Genomic DNA, 24,258 nt, shown 5'->3' with positions numbered 1-24,258 from the left:
TAAGCTCTGGCATAGGCTTCCAAGGGAGCCTGTGGAAAACAGCTTGGACAAACACCTGTCAGGGCAGGGCTGATCTAGGTTATTTGGTCCTGCCCCAGTGCAGGGGGCTCGACTTGACCACTCAAGGTCCCTTCCAGCCCTACATTGCTAAGGTTGAGATGATTTTATCACAGTTATTTTTAGTAAATGTCAGAGTCAGGTCTGGGGCAATAAATAAAAATCATGGAAGCCCAGGACCTGCCTGTGATTTTTACTACGAATTAGGGGGGGTGGACCGAAAAGGGCAGAGACTTTATTCTAGGCTATGTATGTAGTACCTACTGCAGTGAAGCCCCAGCCCTGCCAGGGAATTCTGGGCACTCATTAATGATGGACAATCAGGGACAACTTGTTGGCTGGGGCAAGGGAGCACGTGGGAGTGCAGAGTGCCATCCACGAGCTGCAAAGCCAGGGAGGAGGGTAGCCCGATCCACGGGCTATGGCGGGGGCAAATGAGGGGCGGGGCCTCTGCACAGGGGTGGGGACTGTTACGTCACGGCTCCAGTCACGTCAGCCTGGGCTGAATTACGGAGAAACTCGCCGGTGCCCCGCCTTCTCGTGAATAATTAATCAGCCCGACAGTCCTTTGTCCCACCTTTTCCGGCAGGCCGAGGCGGCTGCGGCGCTGAGAGGAGCTGCTGCGGGTGAGTGCCGCTCGGTCCTCACAGGGCCCGCTCGGAGCGTCTCTCGGCCGGGTGGGCGCCGCGGGGCGAGGCTGGTGCCCTGCCCGCCGGTCGTGCGGCCCCAGCCCCAACGTGCGCCCCGCTAAGTGGGCGGGCCGGCGGTGCGGCAGCGGCTCGGGGTCCCTGACAGGTGGTGGCGGGGCGAGCAGTGTTCAGACCGCCCGCCACGGAGCCGTGTCCGCGGGTGGCTGCCGCTCGCTGCCCGGAGCCGCCTCTGGCTGGGGCGTCATCGAGGGCGGGCGCCCCTCGGAGCCCGGCTGGGACAGGCGGGGGCGTGGGGCGCTGGCTCCGCGGAGCAGCGCCCTTGGCAACGGGCGTGCAGCCTGGAGAGCGCGCGGTGGCAGGCGGAGCGGCCTGGGCCCGTTGCTGGGGGCGGGAACCGCCTCGCCTCGCCTCAGCCCCAGGAGGGCAGGTGGAGCCAGTGACGGGCGTGCCGAGACGTGCCGGTGTGAGATCATCCCGCCTGTCTGTCCCGGGGGGGTCACCGGGCACGTGCCTGGGGCTGCACAGCGCTGTCTGCCTGCGCTCTACCGCCCTCCGTCCTCTTGCCGCTGCCCAGGGGCGGGCGCCTCTCCTGCCTCCCGGGGCGAGGCGCAGCTTTTCCTGCCCGTGCCTCAATGGAAGGGGCGGTGCCATTCCTCGGAGGAAACGCTTCTCTTGCACCCCTCTTTTAGGATGCTTCAGCTTCTATGTCCATCACCTGTCACACTGGCTGTCCAGCTGTTGGTCTCTGGGGGTAGACTGTTTTTTTTCCTCTTCCTCCTCTGTTTTTTGGTCACTGACTCTATATGATGAGTCTCCCTGGGTCACTGGCTGTCAAAAAGTGCCCCCCTCCTTATCATTATTGCTTAAATCATTTCCATAAAACACACAATAGGGCATATGCATACTCTGAAATTAAAAACAGAAAATATTTAATTTTACTTGTGTCACTAAAAGTCTGGGACTAATCTCACTGTTACATGTCTGGATCTGGGTGCAAGAGGAGCTGATATACTCTTCGCTGCTGCTGTGTGTAATAAAGTTTTGATGCCATTCAGTTTCCTGGGAACTACAGCATTAATGTAAAAGTTGAAGGGGGGAGGGCAATCTCTGACTTTGACTTCTTCTTCTTCTTCTTCAGTAAAATGAAATGGCTAGTGTGTACATTTCTATGTGCATGTCACATCTTAATTTAAAAGTCCCAACACCTTTGGACCTCACAATTTAGACTGAGTTAAATGGATTTTATTGAATATTAAGTTTGCGTTACTACATGACATACTGGTTTTGGACTGCAAAACTAACAAGTTAGGGGAGGATGGAGATTTTTTAAAATGTAAATATGGAAAATACCAAGTCCTTGTACTGTCATTTCTCTTCATGTCCATGGGGGTGAAGGAAGGTGATACTGTTTTGCTCTCTTCCAGCTGAGCTCATTAAGGCTTTGAAAGCAGGGTTGCATGTTTGTGGCTTTTCCCCTCCCAAACCTTCACTGGAGCACTTGTACTGAGGTTCATGTCTGTTTTATAAAGTCAGGCTAAAATCTCTTCATGGTAATGGGAGAGCTTTATGAGCAAACATTTGACAAGTACAATGCATGGAAGAGAGGGTGCACTTATAGAAGCATAGAATTGTAAGACTGGAAGGGACCTCAAGAGGTCATCTAGTCCTGTCCCCTCACTCATGGCAGGACTAAGTATTATCTAGACCATCCCTGATAGGTGTTTGTCGAACCTACTCTTAAAAATCTGCAATGATTGAGACTTCACAACCTCCCTAGGCAATTTAATCCAGTGCTTAACCACCCTGACAACAGGTTTTTCCTAAGGTCCAACCTAAACAGCCCTTGCTGCAGTTTAAGCCCAAAGCTTCTTGTCCTATCCTCAGAGGTCAAGGAGAACAATATTTCTCCCTCCTTCTTGTAGCAACCTTTTATGTACTTGAATACTGTGATCATGTCCCTCCATAGCCTTCTCTTCTCTAGAGTAAACAAACCCAATTTTTTCAGTCTCCCCTCAGAGGTTATTGTAGCAGAGTGTAGCAGGGCCCCCTTGACTTCTGCCAGGTACATGAAGTCACGCTCAGACCCTCGGTTTAGTAACCACTGAGGCACTTTGTTCTCAGGCTTGTTCCCACCACCGTTTCACCATGTGCAAGTAACCTTTCACTGTCTATGGGGGGAGAGCTACCCCCTACCTTCCATTCCCTCCATTTTTCCTTTCTCCTGCTCTCTCCCAGCTTTCTTCTCTGAAGGCTTTTATGCAGTCCCCGGCTAATTAGGTAGCAGCTGTCTCTGTCTCCCCAGTTAGGGCCAGGTTATCTCCAGCCTGCTCTAATTTGTTCCCCTAACAAGGAGTGGGTATGACAGAGGGCTGGATCTGCAACCCTTTGCCCAGCACCCTGTCGCAGTCATGTTTTCTAGACCTTCAGTCATTTTTGTTGCTCTTCTCTGCTTTCTCCAATTTGTCCACCTCTTTCTTGAAATGTGGTGCCTGGGATTGGACACAGTGCTCCAGCTGAGGCCTAATCAGCGCAGAGTAGAGCATAAGAATTATTTCTTCTGTCTTGCTTACAACACTCCTGCTAATACATCCCAGAATGTTTGCGTTTTTTGGGGTGGGTTTTTTTTTTTGCGCAACAGTGTTACTTCGTTCACTCAGATTTAGCTTGTGATCCCCAGATCCCTTTCTGCAGCACTCCTTCCTGGGCAGTTGTTTCCCATGTTGTATGTAGACAATGGATTGTTCCTTCCTAAATGGAGTACTTTGCATTTGTTCTTATTAAATTTCATCCCATTTCCCCAGTTTGTCCAGATCATTTTGAATTTTAATCCTGTCCGCCAAAGCACTTGCAACCTCTCCCAGCTTGGTATTGTTCACAAACTTTATAAATGTACTCTCCATGCCATTATCTAAATCATTGATGAAGTTATTGAACAGAACCAGACCCAGAACTGATCCCTGTGGGACCTCCATTCAGTATGCCCTTCCAGCTTCCTTTTAAAAGCAAATCACTTTAAAAAAAAAAAAAAAAAAAAGCCCACACCACCTTCTTTAAGTCATCAATAAACAGACAGATTCCTTCTGTTGCCTTGACATCAGTACTAGATGACACCTTCTTTAAGTTCTAAGCGCCTGGCTGAGATCTGCAGCTGGCTGAAGCTAATTCTTGGAAAGACTGAGCTGAAGCTAATGGATAGAAGAAAATATTTTGAAGAACTCTCCACTTCATAACATCACCTTCTTTTGAGGGTGTTTACCCTCTGATTGTTAATCTATAGCTGACAAGAACTCTACCCACTCCTGTTGGAATCAACTCAGTCACGCTTCCAGGTCTGATATCATAGAGAAAATTGACAATTTCATTGCAATCTAAAAAATAAAACATGAAGACTTGACATAGGATGCAACAATGAGGCTTCTCAACAACGCAAGCAGCCAAGAGCATAAAAATCTTTGCTGTTCTCTGTATTTGGTTCCCTGTTAACTTAGATTTGACTCAGCATTTTTCAGTTCTCCTCTTAAGTCCGCCATGAGATTGATCCATATCTGTACGGGGACCACTTTCTGCTGCAAAATCAGGAACTCCCGTGATAGCCAAGTTGCACTGGAACTGTCAGTTTCAAGAATTGAACTCTTGTATGTAGAAGGCTGAGCTTTCTCATTGAACAGCCTGAGAGTTTGGAATGAGCTCCGGGATGACTGTGATTGTCGGCATTTTCTGATCGAACTGCAAAACCCACTTCAACCAAGCCTTCCCATAATAACTTAACACACACATCTGGTCCCAGTTGACTAAAGGAAAGAGTTAAATATGTTTGTATACTCTAATTTTTGTGAAACATTTGGATTCCACTGTAATGGGTGCCATGTAAGAACCGAGATTTGGGCAACTGTGGGCAATATAGTAAAGTCCAAGGATAACATTTTGCCATCCCCGTATTAAAATTCGTCACTTTCTATTAGAGCTGGTGTTTCCAGTGCTAGAGGACAGTGGAGAGTGCTTGGCTGACTCTGTTAATGTCTGCCATGATATGGTTCCAAACAGTAAATTGACCTTCAACGCGCATGTCCTGAAACACCGTTCATAGCTGTCCCTTTAGTTCTAAGCCTTTGTCTCTCAGTGAGAAGCAATAGCTGCTGGGCAGCTTATATTTTATTTTTAAATGGACTGCAGCTTTTTAAATAATGGCTTGAACAAAGGGCCAGGAATCAGCAGCTCCAGAGTTCCAATTCCTATGCTGACATAAACTTCCTACGTGCCCTTTGGCAGGTACTAATCTCTTCCTCCTATAAGATGAGGATAATTCTTGTTTACGTCATAGGGGTGTTGAGAAGACAGATTAGTTGACTTTGTAAAGTGCCATATCACTGCAAGTAAAAATGCCCAGAAAACGCATTGCCTGATTTTTTATTGAATAAATGGCTCAAATGATTTGATATTTTTATCTTTATCTGTAAATAGTTATAAAAATGTTCTACTCAGGAAACAGAGCCAAGCAGAGGCAATGAGACACTAGAAATGTATTTAATCTGCTAACCATGGTAATCCATTAACAAGATACAAATAGTGCATTGCTCTTTTCTACATGCCTTATTTCTGGAAATCACTCAGGGCCTAGCAACAGCAATCTTCTCACTGCAATGAAATTGGTTGGTACAACTACAGTGCTAGGCCTGGTTAAATTTCTAATATGCCAGTACATTAATCGTAATGAGGACTGCTTGAGCAGTCTTCAACTAATCCAGAGTAAACCATAATTTGTGGCCTAGCAGCAACGGATATTTTCCTACAGTAAATAGCAAAAAACTGCTGCTGGGAATTTAGTTTCCTCAATGGGATTATCCTTCTGGTGTCTAGTCAAACCACAGGATGTACTTGGACAACTTCAAAATAAACCAGTAATGACGACTGTGATTTTTAAAATGTTGCAGGATTTCCAACTTTCCCCTTTGTCAGCATTTCAGTATGCAATCACAATTCATAGATGTGTTCCTCTTTGCACAATCACTGCTGGTCAGAGGAGACCTCTGCAGTTGAACTCCAGCTGACTCCTGGAGAAACTGGCTGCTGTACTAGAAATATATTTTTGGAATATCCTTATTCTGAAATCAGTTGTAGGCATACATCTCTGAATTTATCCATTTGGCCTGTTTTTGTTGTTTAGTGTTGGCCTTAATAAGTATCTAGTCCAACCAGGTGATTAACAGCTTACTCCTCTACCATTTAGGAGTTAAAGATGGCCTCTTATTTGTACAGAGGCAAGGAAGAATTCATCCCAGATGTGGTCCTTCCCAGGATCTTGAACAGAGGATGGGAAGGTCCACAAATATCTACCCTTAGTAATCACAGGAAACCTTCCACCTGTTCCCAACAAATTAGAACAACAAAAGGTTAGGTCACTGCCTCATCAGGTCCAGTTTCCTATTTCTGGCTATGGCTGTTTTATGTTTTTATGGAAAGTGTCATACCCCTATGGTGTATCTGGCCAACTGCAACAGTGTACATGTGGGCCTGGAGGAGACACAATCATGTGAGGAAGCAAATTTCTAGCTGCCATACTGGAGTGACAATAACACCTTCCCATGATATCCTGGAAAGCCTTGTCACATCCCTTTTTTTGCCATTAAAAAGCTCTTCTGCCCATCTTGTATCCTATGCTTTCAAAAGAGATGGTGGAACTGATGTTCTATGGCAAGTCTGGTAACTGTATTGTCAAATAGGTAATCATGTACCAGTTTCCATGGGTAACTGGACTCCCCACGCTAGTGGGTGCTTGTTTTGCTAGCTTTTTTCAGAGAACTGGGGTAGCTTCATTCAGAATGTTGCAGCCTCGCTACTTACGTGTATGTGCAAATTTTATCCTTTCACCTCTGTTGTGGAGAAACCTATTTTGGTTTCTTATCTTCAACAAAATTTCTATCTTCTTGGTCCTTTGTGGTCTCTTCCTGTTTCAGTTTTGCCACATCTGGCCTGCTTTCCACTGTCAGAGGTTAGTTCTAATCTGGTGTGGCATCAGCTAAATGAGGAAGAACCTTTTTCTTTCAAACCCAACACACAACCTTCTGTGCTGCCTGCAGCTACCTCACCTTATGGTGCAACTGGCATATTTTGCACACTATTCAGGGTTGTGCTAGTCGGCCCTTGGAAGTAGTACATTGTTCCTCTGTGTGTGTCAGGAAGTGGTATTGGTGCTTTTCTTCCAGAGTCAGTACTGGACCAATGCCCCTATATTATACTTTGGGGCACTGTGTTGCTGGAAATGCTGTCCTTTGGATAAGATGTAAATCAAGGTGCTGACTGGTGAAAAGTTTCGTAGAATTCTTTATCAAAGAGTAATATGGCTATTAGTGCAGTGTTCTGACTGAACTGCAACGTTGATAATCATTCTATCTTCCTAAATTTACCCTTCCGTTTCCTTTGTATAGCATTCCCCATCATCCTACACTATTGTGTAGTGTGGTTAGATGATTGCATGTTCCATCTCAGAGAGGGTTGCAGTTAACGGGTAGATGGAAGATATCCTTGTGTTTACTGTAATTGTTACTGAAGGACCTTAAAAGTCCTTTACTATGGAAATATTTATAGTATTTTGGATCTATTACAATCCGTGTGCTGTTAACAGTACACACAAGTGTAAAGAACTGGCATCAGCCACTTGTACCTCTAACTCTGTCCAAATTTAGTTCTGTAAAGAGCTTTGAAAATGGCATTTCTCCGAGACCTCTTACTGTCCCCACCTCACTGGTAATGCTTCCATTGTGAGATACATGAATAACACATTTGTCATAACTGCTATGTATTGAGGCTTGTTACCAACATAGTTGAATTGTTTAATGCATTGTAACTGTCTGTTACTGACCCCACTTGATATCTCTTGGGCACATCTGGCTTGATGGAAGCTTCCTGTTAGAACAATAGAGGATTTAATTTGATGTAATATGTATCAAAAGCATTAGAAAGCTGGCCAAATAGTACAGTTGCACAAGGCCTTGCCTCAACACTCATTGGTACCTCCCATGTGATTTTTATGAACAGGACAGCAAAATTAACCTTAACTGTGCTTTGTTTTTTGTGGTCACTGAATCACTAGGCAAAATTGACTAAGGAAAAATATATAGAATCTTGTTACAGTGCTCGTGACTGAAACACTGCAACGTAAGTAAATTTGTTAGTCTCTAAGGTGCCACAAGTACTCCTTTTCTTACTGCAAAGTAAGGCCATTCTTAGCCTAGCAGCCTCATCTCTGACCTGGCTGGAGAACCTGTAACACGGGCTGCCTCACTTCACTCAATAGGCAACTTGGCAGGGGACTTTGCTATTGCACTCTGAAGAAAATACTGCTCGGTCCTGTCTGGCCAGCGGCACATGGCTGAGACTTAGAGTTAGAAACACGTCCCTGAAGTACGATACCTTTTTCTTTTCTTTTTTTTTTTTTTTTTAAATGGGGGTGGCAGAGGTTGGTGTGTGGAAACACCCATTCTTTATTCTGCACGTTACCTAAAACTACTTTGGGTTAGAAGCTGTAATTTGGGGTTGGAAGTGCTGCCATTTTATGCCTCTGTGCAAAATTATTCTATACTGGTTCCCATAGGAACTTGCACACTGGTGCAGGCCAAAGATCTGCCTAGGCAGGTATCCCAGTTGAGCATCCTGTCTGTGACCAGATCCATACTAGAAAGGAAGGTGTAAAGTCCTCATAATCCTCTTCTGCATCAGGGATTTTCTTTCCTGACTTGCTGTTGATTAGACTGTACCCAGAAGCATGTGGATTGACAAGCCTGGCTGGTAGCTTTTGCCCTAGCTGGAGATGCAGATGTTCTTGTTCAGAAGTGTCTAACCTTTCTCTAGTCTTGCTCTAATACTTGTTCCTGCTGAAAATCTTGAGGTATTAAATGGCTTTTGTTGTTGTTTTTTGTTTTGTTAAGAGTATTATACCCATTTAGTATTAATTCGAACATCTGTAGCACTATACAGAGATCACTACACCAGACTGCTCAGTTTCTGCTCTGCTCATACCAGACAATACCTGGACAAACTTGGGGTTTGGCTCTTGCAGTCTTAGTCCCCTCACTACTAGATCAGCTTCTGAGCAGTTAATCTCTAGCCTCTCTGGAATGAGGCATTATGGTAATATTATCTTTAATAAATTCCATAGAATGAATGGGATATGACACAAATGCTCATGGTTCTTTAGGACTCAGTAAAGTAGGACAGTTATTACCTTAGCACAAAACAGAAATGATAGAGAGAAGACCGTACGAATATTGGGCACAAGCATTCTTAATCAATGGATCTCAAAGAGCTTTACAAGCCTCAAATTCATGAGTTGGGTATCGTTTGCTTTTTATGGACGGGGAAACTGAGGCACAGTCCATAAATGACTGCCCAAGTCACATGGCATCAGAGGTCAAGCCAGGAACAGACTTTGTAGACCCGTACTCTAACAACTAAACCTACATATTTGTTTTAGTAACTTCATTGGGAATTCGTAGAGTAAACCTGATGAGTACTGAAATTGGAGTGAAGTTAGAGAGATGCCTATAATTTTGGATGGATTGTTCAGAATGGGTTTACGCTTATTCCAGATGTGTACAGCTTTTGCCCTGGAAAAGGATGTTTTCAGAAGGATAGAATTTTCAACTTCATTTTGCCACAGGATTTCTATTTTGATTATCAAGCCCCACTGTGTGAATGGTACAGAGGTGTATTATAATGATGTAGTGCAGGGAAGCATTAAATGTGGTATATTTTTGACTGTAGTAAGGCTTTTGATATTGTCTCGCATGACCTTCTCATAAACAAACTAGGGAAATATAGCCTAGATGGAGCTACTATAAGGTGGGTACATAACTACTCTCTGGGAATGGTTTTCCAACAAGTTATCAATGGTTCACAGTCAAGCTGGAAGGGCATATCAAATGGGGTCCCACAAGGTTCAGTTCTGGGTTCTGTTCTGTTCAATATCTTCATAAATGATTTTAGATAATGGCATAGAGAATACACTTATAAAGTTTGCAGATGATACCAAGGCAGGAGGGGTTGCAAGTGCTTTGGAGGACAGGATTAAAATTAAAAATGATCTGGAGAAATGATCTGAAGTAAATGGGATGAAATTCAGTGAGGACAAATGCAATGTATTCGACTTAGGAAGGAACAATCAGTTGCACGCAAGCAAAATGGGAAATGACTTGCCTAGGAAGGAGTACTGCAGAAAGGGATCTGGGGGTCCAAGTGAATAACAAGCTAAATATGAGTCAACAGTGTAATACTGATGCAAAAAAAGCGAACATCATTCTGGGATGTATTAGTAGGAGTGTTGTAAGCAAGACACGAGAAGTAATGCTTCCATTCTATTCTGTGCCCATAAGACCTCAACTGGAGTGTTGTATTCAGTTCTGGGTGCCACATTTCAGGAAGGATGTGGATAAATTGGAGACAGTCCAGAAGAGAGCAACAAGAATAATTAACAGGTTTCAGAGTGATAGCTGTGTTAGTCTGTATCAGCAAAAACAGCAAGGAGTACTTGTGGCACCTTTATAGACTAACAAATTTATGTGGGCATAAGCTTTCGTGGGCTAAAACCCACTTCATCAGATGCATGGAGTGGAAAATACACTAGGAAGATATATATCAGTACATGAAAAGATGGGAGTTGCCTTACCAAGGAGGGGGTCACAACAATTCAATTAAAGTGGACTATTATCAACAGGATGAAAAATCACTTTTGTAGTGGTAATCAGGGTGGCTCATTTCAAACAGTTAACAAAAAGATGTGAGTAACAGTAGGGGCAAATTAGCATGGGGGAATTAGTGGGTTTTTTTTAGTTCTTGTAGTGACTCATCCACTTCCAGTCTTTCTTCAGGCCTAATTTTGATGGTGTCCAGTTTGCAAATTAATTCCAGTTCTGTAGTTTCTCGTTGGAGTCTGTTTTTGAAGGTTTTTTTTGTTGAAGAATTGTCACTTTTAAGTCTGTTATTGAGTGTTCAGAGAGGTTGACGTGTTCTTCGGCTGGTTTTTGAATGTTCTAATTCTTGACGTCTGATTTGTATCCATTTATTCTTTTGCATAGAGACTGTCCGGTTTGGCCAATTAAAGGTCTAGAAAACATGACTTATGAGGGAAGATTTGGGGTGGGGAAGGAAATGGGTTTGTTTAGTCTGGAGAAGAGAAAGTATATAAAACGTTGTTACAAGGAGGAGGGTGAAAAATTGTTCTCCTTAACCTCTGAGGATAGGACAAGAAGCAATGGGCTTAAATTGCAGCAAGGGAGGTTTAGGTTGGACATTAGGAAAAATTCCTAGCAGTCAAGATAGTTAAGCACTGGAACAGATTGTATAGGGAGGCTGTGGAATATCTGTCATTGGAGGTTTTTAAGAACAAATCAAACACCTGTCAGGAATGGTCAAGTTATTACTTAGTCCTGCCTTGAGTGCTGGTGACTGGACTAGATGACCTATTGAGGTCCCTCCCAGTTCTGATTCTGTGTTTACAGCCATGAGTGGCTATGCCGCTCAGGGGTCTGAAAAATCCACACCCCTGAGCAACATAGTTAAGCCAACCTAAACCTTTGTGTAGACAACACTAGATCGATGGAAGAATTCTTCCATCAATCTAGCTGTTGCCTCAAGGAGTGGGACTGTCAAGGTTCCTTCCCCACTCTGAACTCTAGGGTACAGATGTGGGGACCTGCATGAAAGACCCCCTAAGCTTATTTTTACCAGCTTAGGTTAAAACTTCCCCAAGGTACAAACTATTTTACCTTTTGTCCCTGGACTTTTTTGCTGCCACCACCAAGCATCTAACAAATATAACAGGGAAAGAGCCCACTTGGAAACGTCTTTCCCCCAAGCCCTACACCCCCTTTCCTGGGGAAGGCTTGATAAAAATCCTCACCAATTTGCATAGGTGAACACAGACCCAAACTCTTGGATCTTAAGAACAATGGAAAAGCAATCGGGTTCTTAAAAGAAGAATTTTAATTAAAGAAAAAGTAAAAGAATCACCTCTGTAAAATCAGGATGGTAAATACCTTATAGGGTAATCAGATTCAAAACATAGAGAATCCCTCTAGGCTAAATCTTAAGTTACAAAAAGACACAAAAATAGGAATATACATTCCATTCAGCACAGCTTATTTTATCAGCTGTTTAAACAAAACAGAATCTAACGCATATCTAGCTTGATTGCTTACTGACTTTTTACAGGAGTTCTGACCTGCATTCCTGCTCTGGTCCCGGCAAAAGCATCACACAGACAGAGAGAGCCCCCCCCCCCCGCTTTGAAAGCATCTTGTCTCCTCATTGGTCATTTTGGTCAGGTGCCAGCGCGGTTGTCTTAGCGTCTTAACCCTTTACAGGTGAAAGGGTTTTTCCTCTGGCCAGGAGAGATTTAAAGGTGTTTACCCTTCCCTTTATATTTATGACAGGGACTACATACACCATCAGTGTGGGTATTGACTACATTGAAGCATTGCAGCACTTCAGCTGTGCCGTTGTCGCATTTTCAGTATAGAGTACCTGAAGTAGTAAGTGGGAGAGAGTGAAACTCCATTCAGCTCATCAGGAGCTGCAGGCTGGCAGCTAAATAACTTACCTTTGCTTATCTAGGAGGCATATCTCTTAAAGGCAGGCAGAGCTGTTCTGAGAGCCTACTAATACCGTGACTGTAGGGCAATGGTTTTCAAACTGCGGGTCACGACCCAGTACTAGGTTGTGGAATGGAAGGCAGTGGGTTGTGGCGGCTCTACTCAGCACTGCCGACCCGGCCGTTAGAAGTGCCGGTGGTGGTGCTGCCCACCTAAGGCAGGCTAGCTCCTACCTGTTCTGACACTGCGCTGTGCCCCAGAAGCAGTCAGCAGCAGGTACAGCTCCTAGGTGTGGGGGGAGCACGGGGCTCTGCACGCTGCCCCCATCCCGAGCACCGGCTCCGTATTCCCATTGGCTCGGAACTGGCCAATGGGAGCCTGGGGGAGGCGGGGTGGCGCCTGTGGGCGAGAGCTGTGCGGAGCTGCTTGTGTGCCTCCGCCTTGGAGCCCGACCTGCTGCTGGCTGCTTCCAGGGTGCAGCATGGTCCGCAGTGCCAGGACAGGCACCTGCCTTAGCACCCCAGTGACCAGGAGCCATCCGAGGTAAGCCCACACCCCAATACCCTGCCCTCGCCCTGAGCCCCACCCCCACAAACCTGGAGCCCCTTCCTGCACCCCAAACCCGTCATCCCCAGCCCAACCCCAGAGCCTACACCCCCAGCCCTGAGTCCCTTCCACATCCCAAACCTCTCATCCCCAGCTCTGTTGGGTCACAGGCATCAACGATTTTCTCCAACTGGGTAGCCAGGGAAGAAGTTTGAAAACCACTGCTCTAGGGAAGGGGACTCTAGTCTGTTCCTTTCACTCAACAGCCAGAGTCTAGAACAGATGGTATGAAGGTAAATATGCCAAGTTAGTATGACTCCTTATTTTCAAGTTCCCATGCCCCATGAATGAATTCAAATCTTGGAGAGGGTTGGCCTCCTAGACTTTGCTGGCCCGGAACTTCCACAAACACTGTGGAGGTATTTTCAGTCTTTTAAAATTATCAGTTTACCCTTTAGAAGCTTAGTGTTTTAAAAGAGGTTTTCTCCAGCATATGGCCCTACATTATATGTAGGTCTACGGGAACTGGTGCCCTTTTTAAAGGATAAATTACATGAAAATGGAGCTAGAAGAACTCTGTTGTAATCAGTTACAAGAAAATGTAAAACGAAGGTGCTTTTTTGGGACTTATCAATCTTTCAAGGTCTGTTTGCCTCTAAAACAGTATCTCCTGCACATGCCATATGCTTCATAACTAGCAGTGTTATGCTATACCATTTTTCTCTCTCTGGCACAAAAGCTGTAGGAAAGTGCTTGTGTTAATTTAAAGAAAATCTGATACGTGTGTGGAGAGGAGACCGTTGCTTTCAAGTACTTGCTGCTACTGAAACTTTATAAACTGTATTATGAATTTGGAAATTCAAGGAAAATGCTGGTCTTAAAAAATCTGTGGGAGAGGAGTCGAAAGGCCACTTGGGTCTATTTTGTAAACCAATAATCCCACCAAAGAGTCAGTGTTATATAAAACCTGGTTGCTAAGAACCTTTATCAAACCATGTTACTGTGGCTTATCTCATGCAGTTCCTCTTGCCTGTCTTTTTTTTTTTTTTTTTTTTTTTAATCTAGTTCAGTTTGCTTCCCTTTACACGAAGGATTTTGCTGGGGAGGGCGGTGTTTGCTTTTTGTTTTTAACCTCTGTTGTATCATTGAGTGAGTGGAAGTGGTCTCAGAGCAGCTCTCTGCTCTCTGAACACTGCCTCTGCCTTTTTGAAGAGTACTGTGCAATCTCTTCCCTCCCAGATGTGCTGCATTGCATGGGGAAAAGCTTTACTCTACCCTGCCAAGCTTCCTGCTGAAATGGCTTAACTGGTGTAACTTGCTGCAGTACCAGAGATGCTCTGCTTCCATATCAGTAGTGGTTCTAGATCTGTATACCATTTCTCCAAAAGTTTGGTTTATTTTCTGGGGAACATAAGACTGAACTTTCAGAATGATTGGGCTTGGATGCAAATTTATGACTTTAAAACCTGAATTTTGAAATATTGGAGCAGGGACTAAATCAAATGCTCACTGAGAGCTCAGCTGTAAGGAAGTGGTGTGCAGACAAGATTGACCTACTGCTGTTTCTATGCATGCAGGAGACATTCTATGCATGCAGGAGACACTCTATTTCCATCCCCATCTTGGCCAGACTTCCTTGTGTGAGCTTGGGCAAGTCACTTAACCTCTCTGCCTCAGTTCCTCCTTGTAAAATGAGATTAATACCATCTCAGAGGGGCATTAAGCAAAACTGAGTATCTGTGTAGCACTTGGAGAACACGTACTGTTCGTTTAACAGGTAGCTGTTAGAGCATACATATTTGCTGTTGGAACTGGGGCGGTAATCAAAGAAAGGGAATGAGGAAAATAAGGACATGGTTGCAGAGACAAAGCTTGGAAAGCTTTGTAACTCTGACAGGCTTACCGTGTCCAACCGAAAACACGTAAAGTAGGCTTTGACTGGTTTTCCAGGAGGAGTGAAGATTGTGGGCACTGCCTGGCTTGTGGGGGGATTGATAATAGAGTTACAAGGCTGTGACCTCTAAGTCAGAAATTTGAATCTGGCTCAGTTTTACATTGACAAACTTACCATACAAAGAGTGTTGGTAACTTGTATGAAATGAGATGCTGGGTCTTAGGCCAGTTCCCAGTAGGCAAGTGTCTTCAGCATAATGGCTATCACAATTTGGGGCAGTTGGTATTCTTAGTAGAGGCCAAAGATTAACTGTGGTCACTGTAGGTATGTCTACACTCTGATTAGACACCTGCAGTTGGCCTGCACCAGCTGACTTCGCCTCTTGGGGCGTGGGCTAGACCTTCCCATCTCACAGGGTCCTGGAGCCCAAACACCTATACTGCAGTTTAAACAGCCCCTTAGTGCAAGCCCTTTGAGCCCGAGTCAGCTGGCACAGGCCAGCCATGGGTTTTTAATTGCAGGGTAGACATACCCTGTGAGTGATAGCGCCTTCAGGTTTGAGCAAGGCACATTGTGCAGGGCTGGCTTATCTGGCTATTGTTTGTGCTGTTTGTGTATCACTGAAGGCTTCAGTCTTCAGAATATTCCAGCGGGAACCTTTTGCCTGAAAATTTTTTAGTAAAACTTAGAGAAAGTGGTGGGGAAGGTAGGGCAGTTACTGGAAGGCAAAAGGAGAGGGTTAGGAAACCAGAGGTCATTAACTGGAAGGGCAGTTAATTTATAATTGATGCATCCTTTTTGTGTGTTTGTTCTTCAGATTGGGAGCTGGGGACTGAGCTGCCAATTCTGGCTTCACATTAACTAGCTTGGCCTGTTCTAAACAGTCTTATCTCATTTACTGTTTTCCCAGCCTCCAAACATAGACATGTAGGACTAAAACAAGCTTTCTTAAGGTGAGTGGTGATGTACATCTCTGGATCATAGTGAGGTGATTGGGAGACACAGTATAAGAGGATGAAATGTGTTTGGTCAGACAGCGTTTAGCACACATGCTTTCTAAATAATAAGCAGTGGGCTTGGTCTGTGCCCAGCTGTCTTCTTCTACTCTTAACTTAGTGGTGATTAGTGTCTATCAGCTAATTGTCTTATTTCCCATTTTACAGATTCGGGGTGGGGGGTAGGGAGAGGGAAACAGAGGCAGAGTGGTTTACCTAAAGTGTCAGTGAGTCAGAGTTGGTAATAAAAGCCAGATGTTTGGCTCCTAGTCTTTAAAGTAGTGTGCAGTGCAACAGATTCAATATTATCTCAAGCTTTTTCAAATAGTCCTTTTTAAAGCCTATTGAATAATTGGGATCTATTATTTGGGAGAGTCCATGCTGGAACAGAATAATGTAAGGGGAACAAAAGAAAAATGCTTCAGCCACACAGAAGTTTTGCTTTGTCAAACTCTTTGGACAGGTGTGGAGCCTGTCCCGGAAAGCCAGGCTAGTGAACTCTGCCTTGCCTTTTTGAAAAGAACTGTGCAATCTGGAGGCCTGTTTTGCTAGCATTGTTTTGCGATCCCATGACCCATTTCTCTTCCCTTCCAGATGTGCTACGTTGCAGAGAGAGAGGCTTTGTTAATTCCCTGCCAAGCTGTCTGCCTTTGTTGCTTAGCTGGTGTAACTTACTGCAGTGCTAATAGGAGAGAGGAGAGGCTGCAGGTTGCTGATGTAAGCGAGTCAGTTGCAGCTCAAATCCCAGAAACTAAAGATGAAAAAGATCTAGGGGGGAGGGTTGTTTCCCTTCCTTCCCCAGGTCAGTCACTCTGCTCTAAATCTTGCTTTTCTGCAGATGGTCTAGGGATTTTTTTGCAGTCCTGGTGGAAGAGAGTTGTTTTGCTCAGAAGTATCATGCAGGTTGGTGAAATACAGGTCTTCTAGTCTGCTCAGTTGATTCACCAAACCCGAGTGGGAAGCCTAACTTGGATTGCTTGCTGAGTTACAGGTGTCTTTCTTGCACAAGGTTACGGTTTATTAGTATGTGAGCTGCTTTGTTATGCACTGTATGTAACTCTGAGCTGAGGCTGTCAGTGCCTTTGCTTAGAGCTGCAAGAGGGGACACAAGGTTCTTTGTTTTCTAAGGCAGTGTTGGACCATAAACAGGTAAGCTTGTATTATGCCCTATATCCTTGAGCCCACCAAGGGAGGACGTCAAGTGCACAGCTCTGTCGACTGACAATGCATGTGTTTGAGTGAGTTAAGGCTTTCTTAGCTCAAGGAATTGCAGCTTTTGGTGCTTCCCCCCACTCCTCATTCAGGAATCTTCTGCTTTATTAAAGTCAAGTTTTTCCTCTTCAGTCACTTAAAGTGTTGCTGAAATAACTGGATGATGAACTCTGGCTGTTTCCAAACAGGACTGAAAAGTGAAGAGAACATTAGGAAGATCAGGTCTGTGGAGAGATGCCGTCTGATGTAACAGAAACCTCTGAGGGGGTAGATGAGGCAGAGAATGTCCGCTATGAGGAAACAGAAGAGGACGACAATGTCAGGTGAGTCCTGTCAGGCCCTCCTGGCTAGTGAGTGGGGGCTTTACTTGGTTAGAACAACTTGTCTCCTAGAGGGGTATCTCTGCATGTGGGTTGCAGGCGGGAATGTGGTGTTTGCTGTCCCCTCTCTTTTTCTCTTCCCTCCCACCCCCGCTTTCAGTAATGTGGGAACACTTTAAATATTCATATATATTCATATATATTCCACCCCCATTCAGGAGAGAAGGATATCTGTAAATGGCTGAAGTGAAAGACTAGTGATGAGGATGTATTGGGGTGTGACTAGTTAATCCAGCTCATCTCCCTGGGGCCAGCACATTTATTTCCTACAGTGTTATCCCATCCAGTTTCAAATGACAAGAGTTAATAGGGTTTCTTCCACAGCCTAATTGCTTTCTGCCAAGAAATAATTCCTTATATTCTGATTGAGATTTTCCCTTTCTTGTATATTTTGGAGTGCAATAATCTATCCCTCCTGAATCACTGGACGGTTCAAAAGTCTTGTCTTGTGCATTTCTGGGGTGAAGCAGCTGCAAAGCTGAACCCTTTCATTAAGGATCCACTGGGAGATGCTGTGACTTGATAAAGTGCATCTATTCACTTTACTAAAAATCAAAAACCCTCTAGTGAGATGAAAATGCAGCGCACGTCTATAGCCAGGAGTATATTGACTCTTTTTGTTATGCACCAAGAGTGTTCTCAGTAGCTACAATACCCACAGTCCCTGCCCCAGAGAGTTTAATCTAAAAGATGTAGATAAAATCAGATGCACTAGGAAACCCAGAAAGAGCCTTTCACGGTCTCTCCTGTACTGAAGGTTGGGGTGGAGAGTGCATTTGAGTAATATTTGTGGGGCTACATGGAGATGATGGACCTTAAAGTGGGATTTGAATGAGAGGCTGAGGGCATGGCATGGCACACTGGGATCGGGAGGCTGGTCCATGCATTGGAAGTATGGAAGACCTAGAAGGAAGTGAATGTGGTGATGAGACTGGAATCATTGCTGGATTGAAGGGTGAGAGTGTTTTATCATCTCCTATAGAGCAGTTTATTAGAGTGGATCAAAACTGACTTTAAAAATCAGATTTTGTTGTCTTAATTTAAATTTAGTTTTCATTTGAAAAGTAAACCCATTTAACATTGGCAACCAGTGTTAAGGCTTAAATAGACTATAGTCTAATTTAAATTATTTTAATAAATATAAAACCAATAGTCAAGCAGTATATGTTTGCTGCTGAGCTTTTAAAGAAAGTCAAGCTAAAGAACTGGTGGAAGTCACTGGCTAAGCATCTGGAACCAGGTTTCTGCAGTGTGGTTGTAGCCATGTTGATCCCAGGATATTAGAGACAAGATGGATGAGGTAATAACTTTTATTGGACCAGCTTCTGTTGGTGAAAGAGAGAAGCTCTCAAGCTGGCAGAGCTCTGTTTACTTTCATCAACAGAAGTTGGTCCAATAAAAGATACTACCTCACCCACCTTGTCTCTCTAAATGAGCTTTTGATGGCAGTAGGCTATTCTGCAGATGCAAAGAATATTTTCTTAATTTCAGTTTATCCTGCTAATTCATTCGTTTTCAGAAAGCCTTTGACAAGGCCCCTCACCAAAGCTCTTAAGCAAAGTAAGCTGTCATGGGATGGTAACTGGTTAAAAGATAGGAAACAAAGGGTAGGAATAAATGGTCAGTTTTCAGAATGAAGAGAGGTAAATGATGGTGTCCCCCAGGGGTCTGTACTGGGACAAGGCCTATTCAACATATTCATAAATGATCTGGAAAAAGTGAGATGGCAAAATTTGCAGACGATACAAAACTACTCAAGATAGTTAAGTCTGAGACTGCGAAGAGCTACAAAAGGATCTCTCAAAACTGGATGACGGGGCAACAAAAAGGCAGATGAAATTCAATGTTAATAAATGCAAAATAATGCATGTTAGCAAACATAATCCCAACTCTACATATAAAATGGTGGGGTCTAAATTAGCTGTTACCGCTCAAAAAAGAGATCTTGGCATCATTGTGGATGGTTCTCTGAAAACATCCACTCAGTGTGCAGCAGCAGTTAAAAAAGCGAACCAAACTTTGGGAATCATTAATACGGGGATAGAAAAGAAGACAGAAAATATCCTATTGCCTCTGTATAAATCCATGGTATGCCCACAGTTTGAATACTGTGTGCAAATGTGGTTGCCCCATCTCAAAAAGATATACTGGAACTGGAAAAGATACAGAAAAGGGCAACAAAAATGTTTAGGACGTTGGAGCAGCTTCTGTAAGAGGAAAGATTAATAAGCCTGGGACTTTTCAGCTTGGAAAAGAGATGACTAAGGGTATGACTATGATAGAGGTCTATAAAATTATGACTGGTGTGGAGAAAGTAAATAAGGAAGTGTTATTTACTCCTCCTCATAACATAAGAATTAGTGGTCACCAAATGAAATTACTTCCTTGTGTTTTAGACCTGCTGTCTATTATTTTTTCATACAATGCACAGTCAACCTGTGGAATCATAGAATATCAGGGTTGGAAGGGACCTCAGGAGGTCATCTAGTCCAACCCCCTGCTCAAAAGCAGGACCCATCCCCAATTAAATCACCCCAGCCAGGGCTTTGTCAAGCCTGACCTTAAAAACTTCTAAGGAAGGAGATTCCACCACCTCCCTAGGCAACACATTCCAGTGTTTCACCACCCTCCTAGTGAAAAAGTTTTTCCTGATATCCAACCTAAACCTCCCCCACTGCAACTTGAGACCATTACTCCTTGTCCTGTCCTCTTCCACCACTGAGAATAGTCTAGAACCATCCTTTTTGGAACCCCCTTTCAGGTAGTTGAAAGCAGCTATCAAATCCCCCCTCATTCTTCTCTTCCACAGACTAAACAATCCCAGTTCCCTCAGCCTCTCCTCATAAGTCATGTGTTCCAGACCCCTAATCATTTTTGTTGCCCTTCGCTGGACTCTCTCCAATTTATCCACATTCTTCTTGTAGTGTGGGGCCCAAAACTGGACACAGTACTCCAGATGAGGCCTCACCAATGTCGAATAGAGGGGGACGATCACGTCCCTCGATCTGCTCGCTATGCCCCTATTTATACATCCCAAAATGCCATTGGCCTTCTTGGCAACAAGGGCACACTGCTGACTCATATATAGCTTCTCGTCCACTGTCACCCCAGGTCCTTTTCCGCAGAACTGCTGCCTAGCCATTCGGTCCCTAGTCTGTAGCTGTGCATTGGGTTCTTCTGTCCTAAGTGCAGGACCCTGCACTTATCCTTATTGAACCTCATCAGATTTCTTTTGGCCCAATCCTCCAATTTGTCTAGGTCCCTCTGTATCCTATCCCTGCCCTCCAGCGTATCTACCACTCCTCCCAGTTTAGTATCATCCGCAAATTTGCTGAGAGTGCAATCCACACCATCCTCCAGATCATTTATGAAGATATTGAACAAAACCGGCCCCAGGACCGACCCCTGGGGCACTCCACTTGACACCGGCTGCCAACTAGACATGGAGGATCGGTCCATCAATGGCTATTAGCCAGGATGGGCAGGGATGGTGTCCCTAGCCTCTGTTTGCCAGAAGCTGGGAATGGGTGACAGGATGGATCACTTGATTACCTGTTCTGTTCATTCCCTCTGAAGTATCTGGCATTGGCCATTGTCGGAAGACAGGAACTAAGGCTATCTGTTGTAGTAAATTATTAAAATCTGCCATCTCAAGGCACTAGTACCAGAAACAAGAAAGTCCTGTGTCATTGGGAAGGAAGAGTTACTGTTTCCTACCTGTGATGGGTCACAAGCTGAGCGATCTTCGAGTTGGCACTAGTTCAGGACTGACTATGGGACAATTCCACAACTGGGAGTAGGGAAAACATTGAGGTCAGGTTGTTTTTTAACTGAAGCAGCTCGGAGGTTTGGAATGTTAATAGACATGAGTGAGATTGGGTTAATGGGCAGAGTGCAGTTGAGGCTGTCAAAGGTGCACAGCTAATACAGTGATCACAGGGAGATCACCAGCCATGTGGTGAAGGGCTTGGTTACTATTCTGAGATTACATTAGAAGCTCAGTTACGAACACCTTGGAAATGGAGATTGTTTGTAACTCTGAACTGTTGGTAACTCTGATCAAAACATTGTGGTTCTTTCAAAAGTTTACAGCTGAACATTGACTTAATACAGCTTTGAGACTTTACTATGCAGAAGAAAAATGCTGCTTTTAACCATCTTAATTTAAATGAAACCAGCTCAGAAACAGTTTCCTTACCAGGTCAAATCTTTTTTTTTTTTAAACTTTCTCTTTTTTTTTTTTTAGTGGTTTATGTTTAACACAGTACTGTACTGTATTTTCTTTTTCCCCCTCCCCCTCTCTGCTGCTGCCTGATTGCATACTTCCGGTTCCAAATGAGGTGTGCGTTTGACTGGTCAGTTTGTAACTCTGGGGTTCTACTATACTCTCAGAATTCACGGTAGGGGAATTTGTGCAAAAAAGTCAGTTTTAATGACTTGGTATTTGGGTGTCTGAATGTGGTGAATGGACCATACCTGTTAGCCTCTCTCTCCTGCCGGTATTGCTACCTGTCACACCTCAAGGCGCATCCAGACTGTGCTGGAATGTGGATTCACACTACTATAGCTCAGTAGTATATTCAACATCTCTTATGAGCTGCTGTCACCTTTGTGCTTGATCTTATTCTCTGAGCATTGTCAGTTGGATTTCTGTTGCGTCTGGGGTAATCACTGATGATGACTTTGTGGGACAGTCCTGGGTTTGATGAGACTGCCTGTTTCAGAGGCTAACATATTGAGACTGGATGTTCAAAACAACCCCAAATGTCAAGAGGACAAGTGTAATGTCGTCATGCTGTGGTGATTGTTCTTCAGCATGTTTTGTATGGTGGTGTTTGTACTTCCATGCTGACAGTGTGATGATGTGATGGCACAGTCCTATCCAAACGACAACATTTTAAGAGACCATGATGGTGGTGTCCAAAACCTCACTTGGGGGACCTTACAACACAGGTTTATGTAATATATTTCACGTAAGCTGTATCCCTGAAGCTTAGGGATGTGCACAGGAATAAAAAACAGGCTGATTTTTGGAGCGGCGCTTTTTGTGTCCCCTGTGGCCAGAGAAGCAGGATTTCCCCTCCACATTTTGAGCCAGAGAATAACTGTCTTGAGCTGGACGTCAGTTAGCACTAATTGACAAAAAGACACAGGTGGCATCTTCCTGGAGCTTGCCATCAGCAAATAGGAATTCATTTTCCACCAGGTCTAATGCAGGACTGGCCTGAAGCACAAATAGCTGCCTTGGTCCAAAGTATGGGCCTGGCCCTGGCCCTGTGTAATTTAAAAGTTGCTCTTAAGACCTACAGAATCTTCCTGGGATCCTTTGGGCATGTTCTCCATCTCATGCCCTTTGTGAATTTCTGTTCTTCACAGTCCCACTGACCTCTCAGAGATGCTCAAGGAGGGGACGAAAGAGTCTCATGATCGTGCAGAGAACACTCAGTTTGTCAAAGACTTCCTGAAAGGACGGATCAAGAAGGAGCTCTTTAAGGTTTGCACTTTCTAACTCTGCTTCCTTAACAGCATGTGTGATGAGCTCTTGAGCTGTAGAGTTGAAAGCTCTATCCCAAATTGGAGACATGACATACTGTTACAATGAGAGGAAAGATGGTCCAGTGGTTAGGGCACTAACCTGGGACTCTGGAGACTTGGGTTCAGTTCCCTGCTTTTTCAGAAACTTCCTGTGCGAACTTGAGCAATTTGCTTAGCCTCTCTCCCTCAGTTCCCAGTCTCTAAAAGGGGGATAATACTTCCCTACATCAGACTGAAGCCCTTTGAAATCTACTGATGACAAGGGCTATATAAGAGCCAGGTAATTTTATTTTTTATGTTCTGGGTGTGGATTTTTACTTGTCATGGGCAAACTAAATCAAACTAAACTGCTGGAAACCTGACTTGCCTAGAAGTGACGCTGTGTGTAACATGTCAGGGAATCCAGCATGGTGTCTCACTCCCAGAATTAGCAGTACCTTGTAGTGCTACAGAATTGGCATAGTAAGCTGACTCCCAACCCAAATTGCTAAAAGTTGCTCCACAGCACCTTGTGCTGGCTGGTCTGGAAAACCAATTAATGGAGAGCTAAAGCAGTGTTTCCAAAACAGTGGGTCCCCACAGACAAGTGGGTTGCAAGAAGGTTCTAGATGGGTGGTAGGCTTGGTGTGGAAGGGAGGCCCTGGGGAGAGGTTGTAAAGTGAGCTTACCTCGCATGTGTCTAGCAGCAGCAGCTCATGTCCTGTGGGGCTGGGCCTGCCTCCCTGCTCTTGGTGTTTGTGACCTGGTGCAGAGCGTTGTAACTCCACTTGTGTTTGGCTCAGCCACCGCTCCATTGTCATGACTGCTTCTGGAAGCCCCTTAACGTCATGCCTCAGGTCTATAAATGCCAGTGCAGTTGAAATTTTCAGAAAGTATTGGGAATTATGTTAGCTATTTATACTAAGGTGTTTTCTCTATTGTTTTAATTGCCAGTCCCTTTTGGGCAGATCAGAGCATTCAGCATAGACATATGAACATCATCTTTTGATCATAACAGTCTGCACATCCAAATAGTGCCTTCCCTTAGAGGGGCTTAAAGCAGTAATGAATTAAGCTTCTCTACACCCTTTTGAAGTAGGATGTGTTGTCCCCATTTTACAGATAGGTATTGAGGCATAGGGGTTCAGTGACTTGCTGCATCACCTTAGACAAGTCCATAGCAGAACTGGCAGTAGAACCTAGAACTCTGGGCTCCCAGTCCAATGCCTTGAGGGGAAGTCTGTTCTCCAGTACAGAAATCTGAGGGAGAGAAGATTTCTCAGGACATCTCATCTGTGTTCTGTCAGTTCCTGCAGGATTGTCCCTACAGTCTCATGTCTGGATGTGTCCCAAGCAAAGGGACTTCACCATTTCCTTTTAAGATTCCTTCCTAGCCTAATAGATAATATGGTGGGGCAAGTGTGG

General features: G+C 44.4%; 1 protein-coding gene across 1 annotated transcript in view; it reads left to right on the top strand.

The window, feature by feature from the left end:
• Positions 1–634: 634 nt before the first annotated feature.
• HMOX2 (heme oxygenase 2) overlaps positions 635–24,258 on the top strand; it is a 29,214-nt gene continuing 5,590 nt past the window's right edge. The window contains exons 1-3 of the mRNA XM_077828907.1: positions 635–683; positions 17,128–17,262; positions 22,696–22,813. Of these exons, the coding sequence (XP_077685033.1) occupies positions 17,174–17,262; positions 22,696–22,813 (207 nt within the window). The 5' untranslated portion in view covers positions 635–683; positions 17,128–17,173. The remainder of the gene's footprint in view (positions 684–17,127; positions 17,263–22,695; positions 22,814–24,258) is intronic.

Source organism: Eretmochelys imbricata, chromosome 10, assembly GCF_965152235.1.
Source record: "Eretmochelys imbricata isolate rEreImb1 chromosome 10, rEreImb1.hap1, whole genome shotgun sequence".
In the NCBI taxonomy this organism is placed as follows: domain Eukaryota; kingdom Metazoa; phylum Chordata; order Testudines; family Cheloniidae; genus Eretmochelys; species Eretmochelys imbricata.
This window is presented reverse-complemented; position numbering and strand designations above follow the sequence as displayed.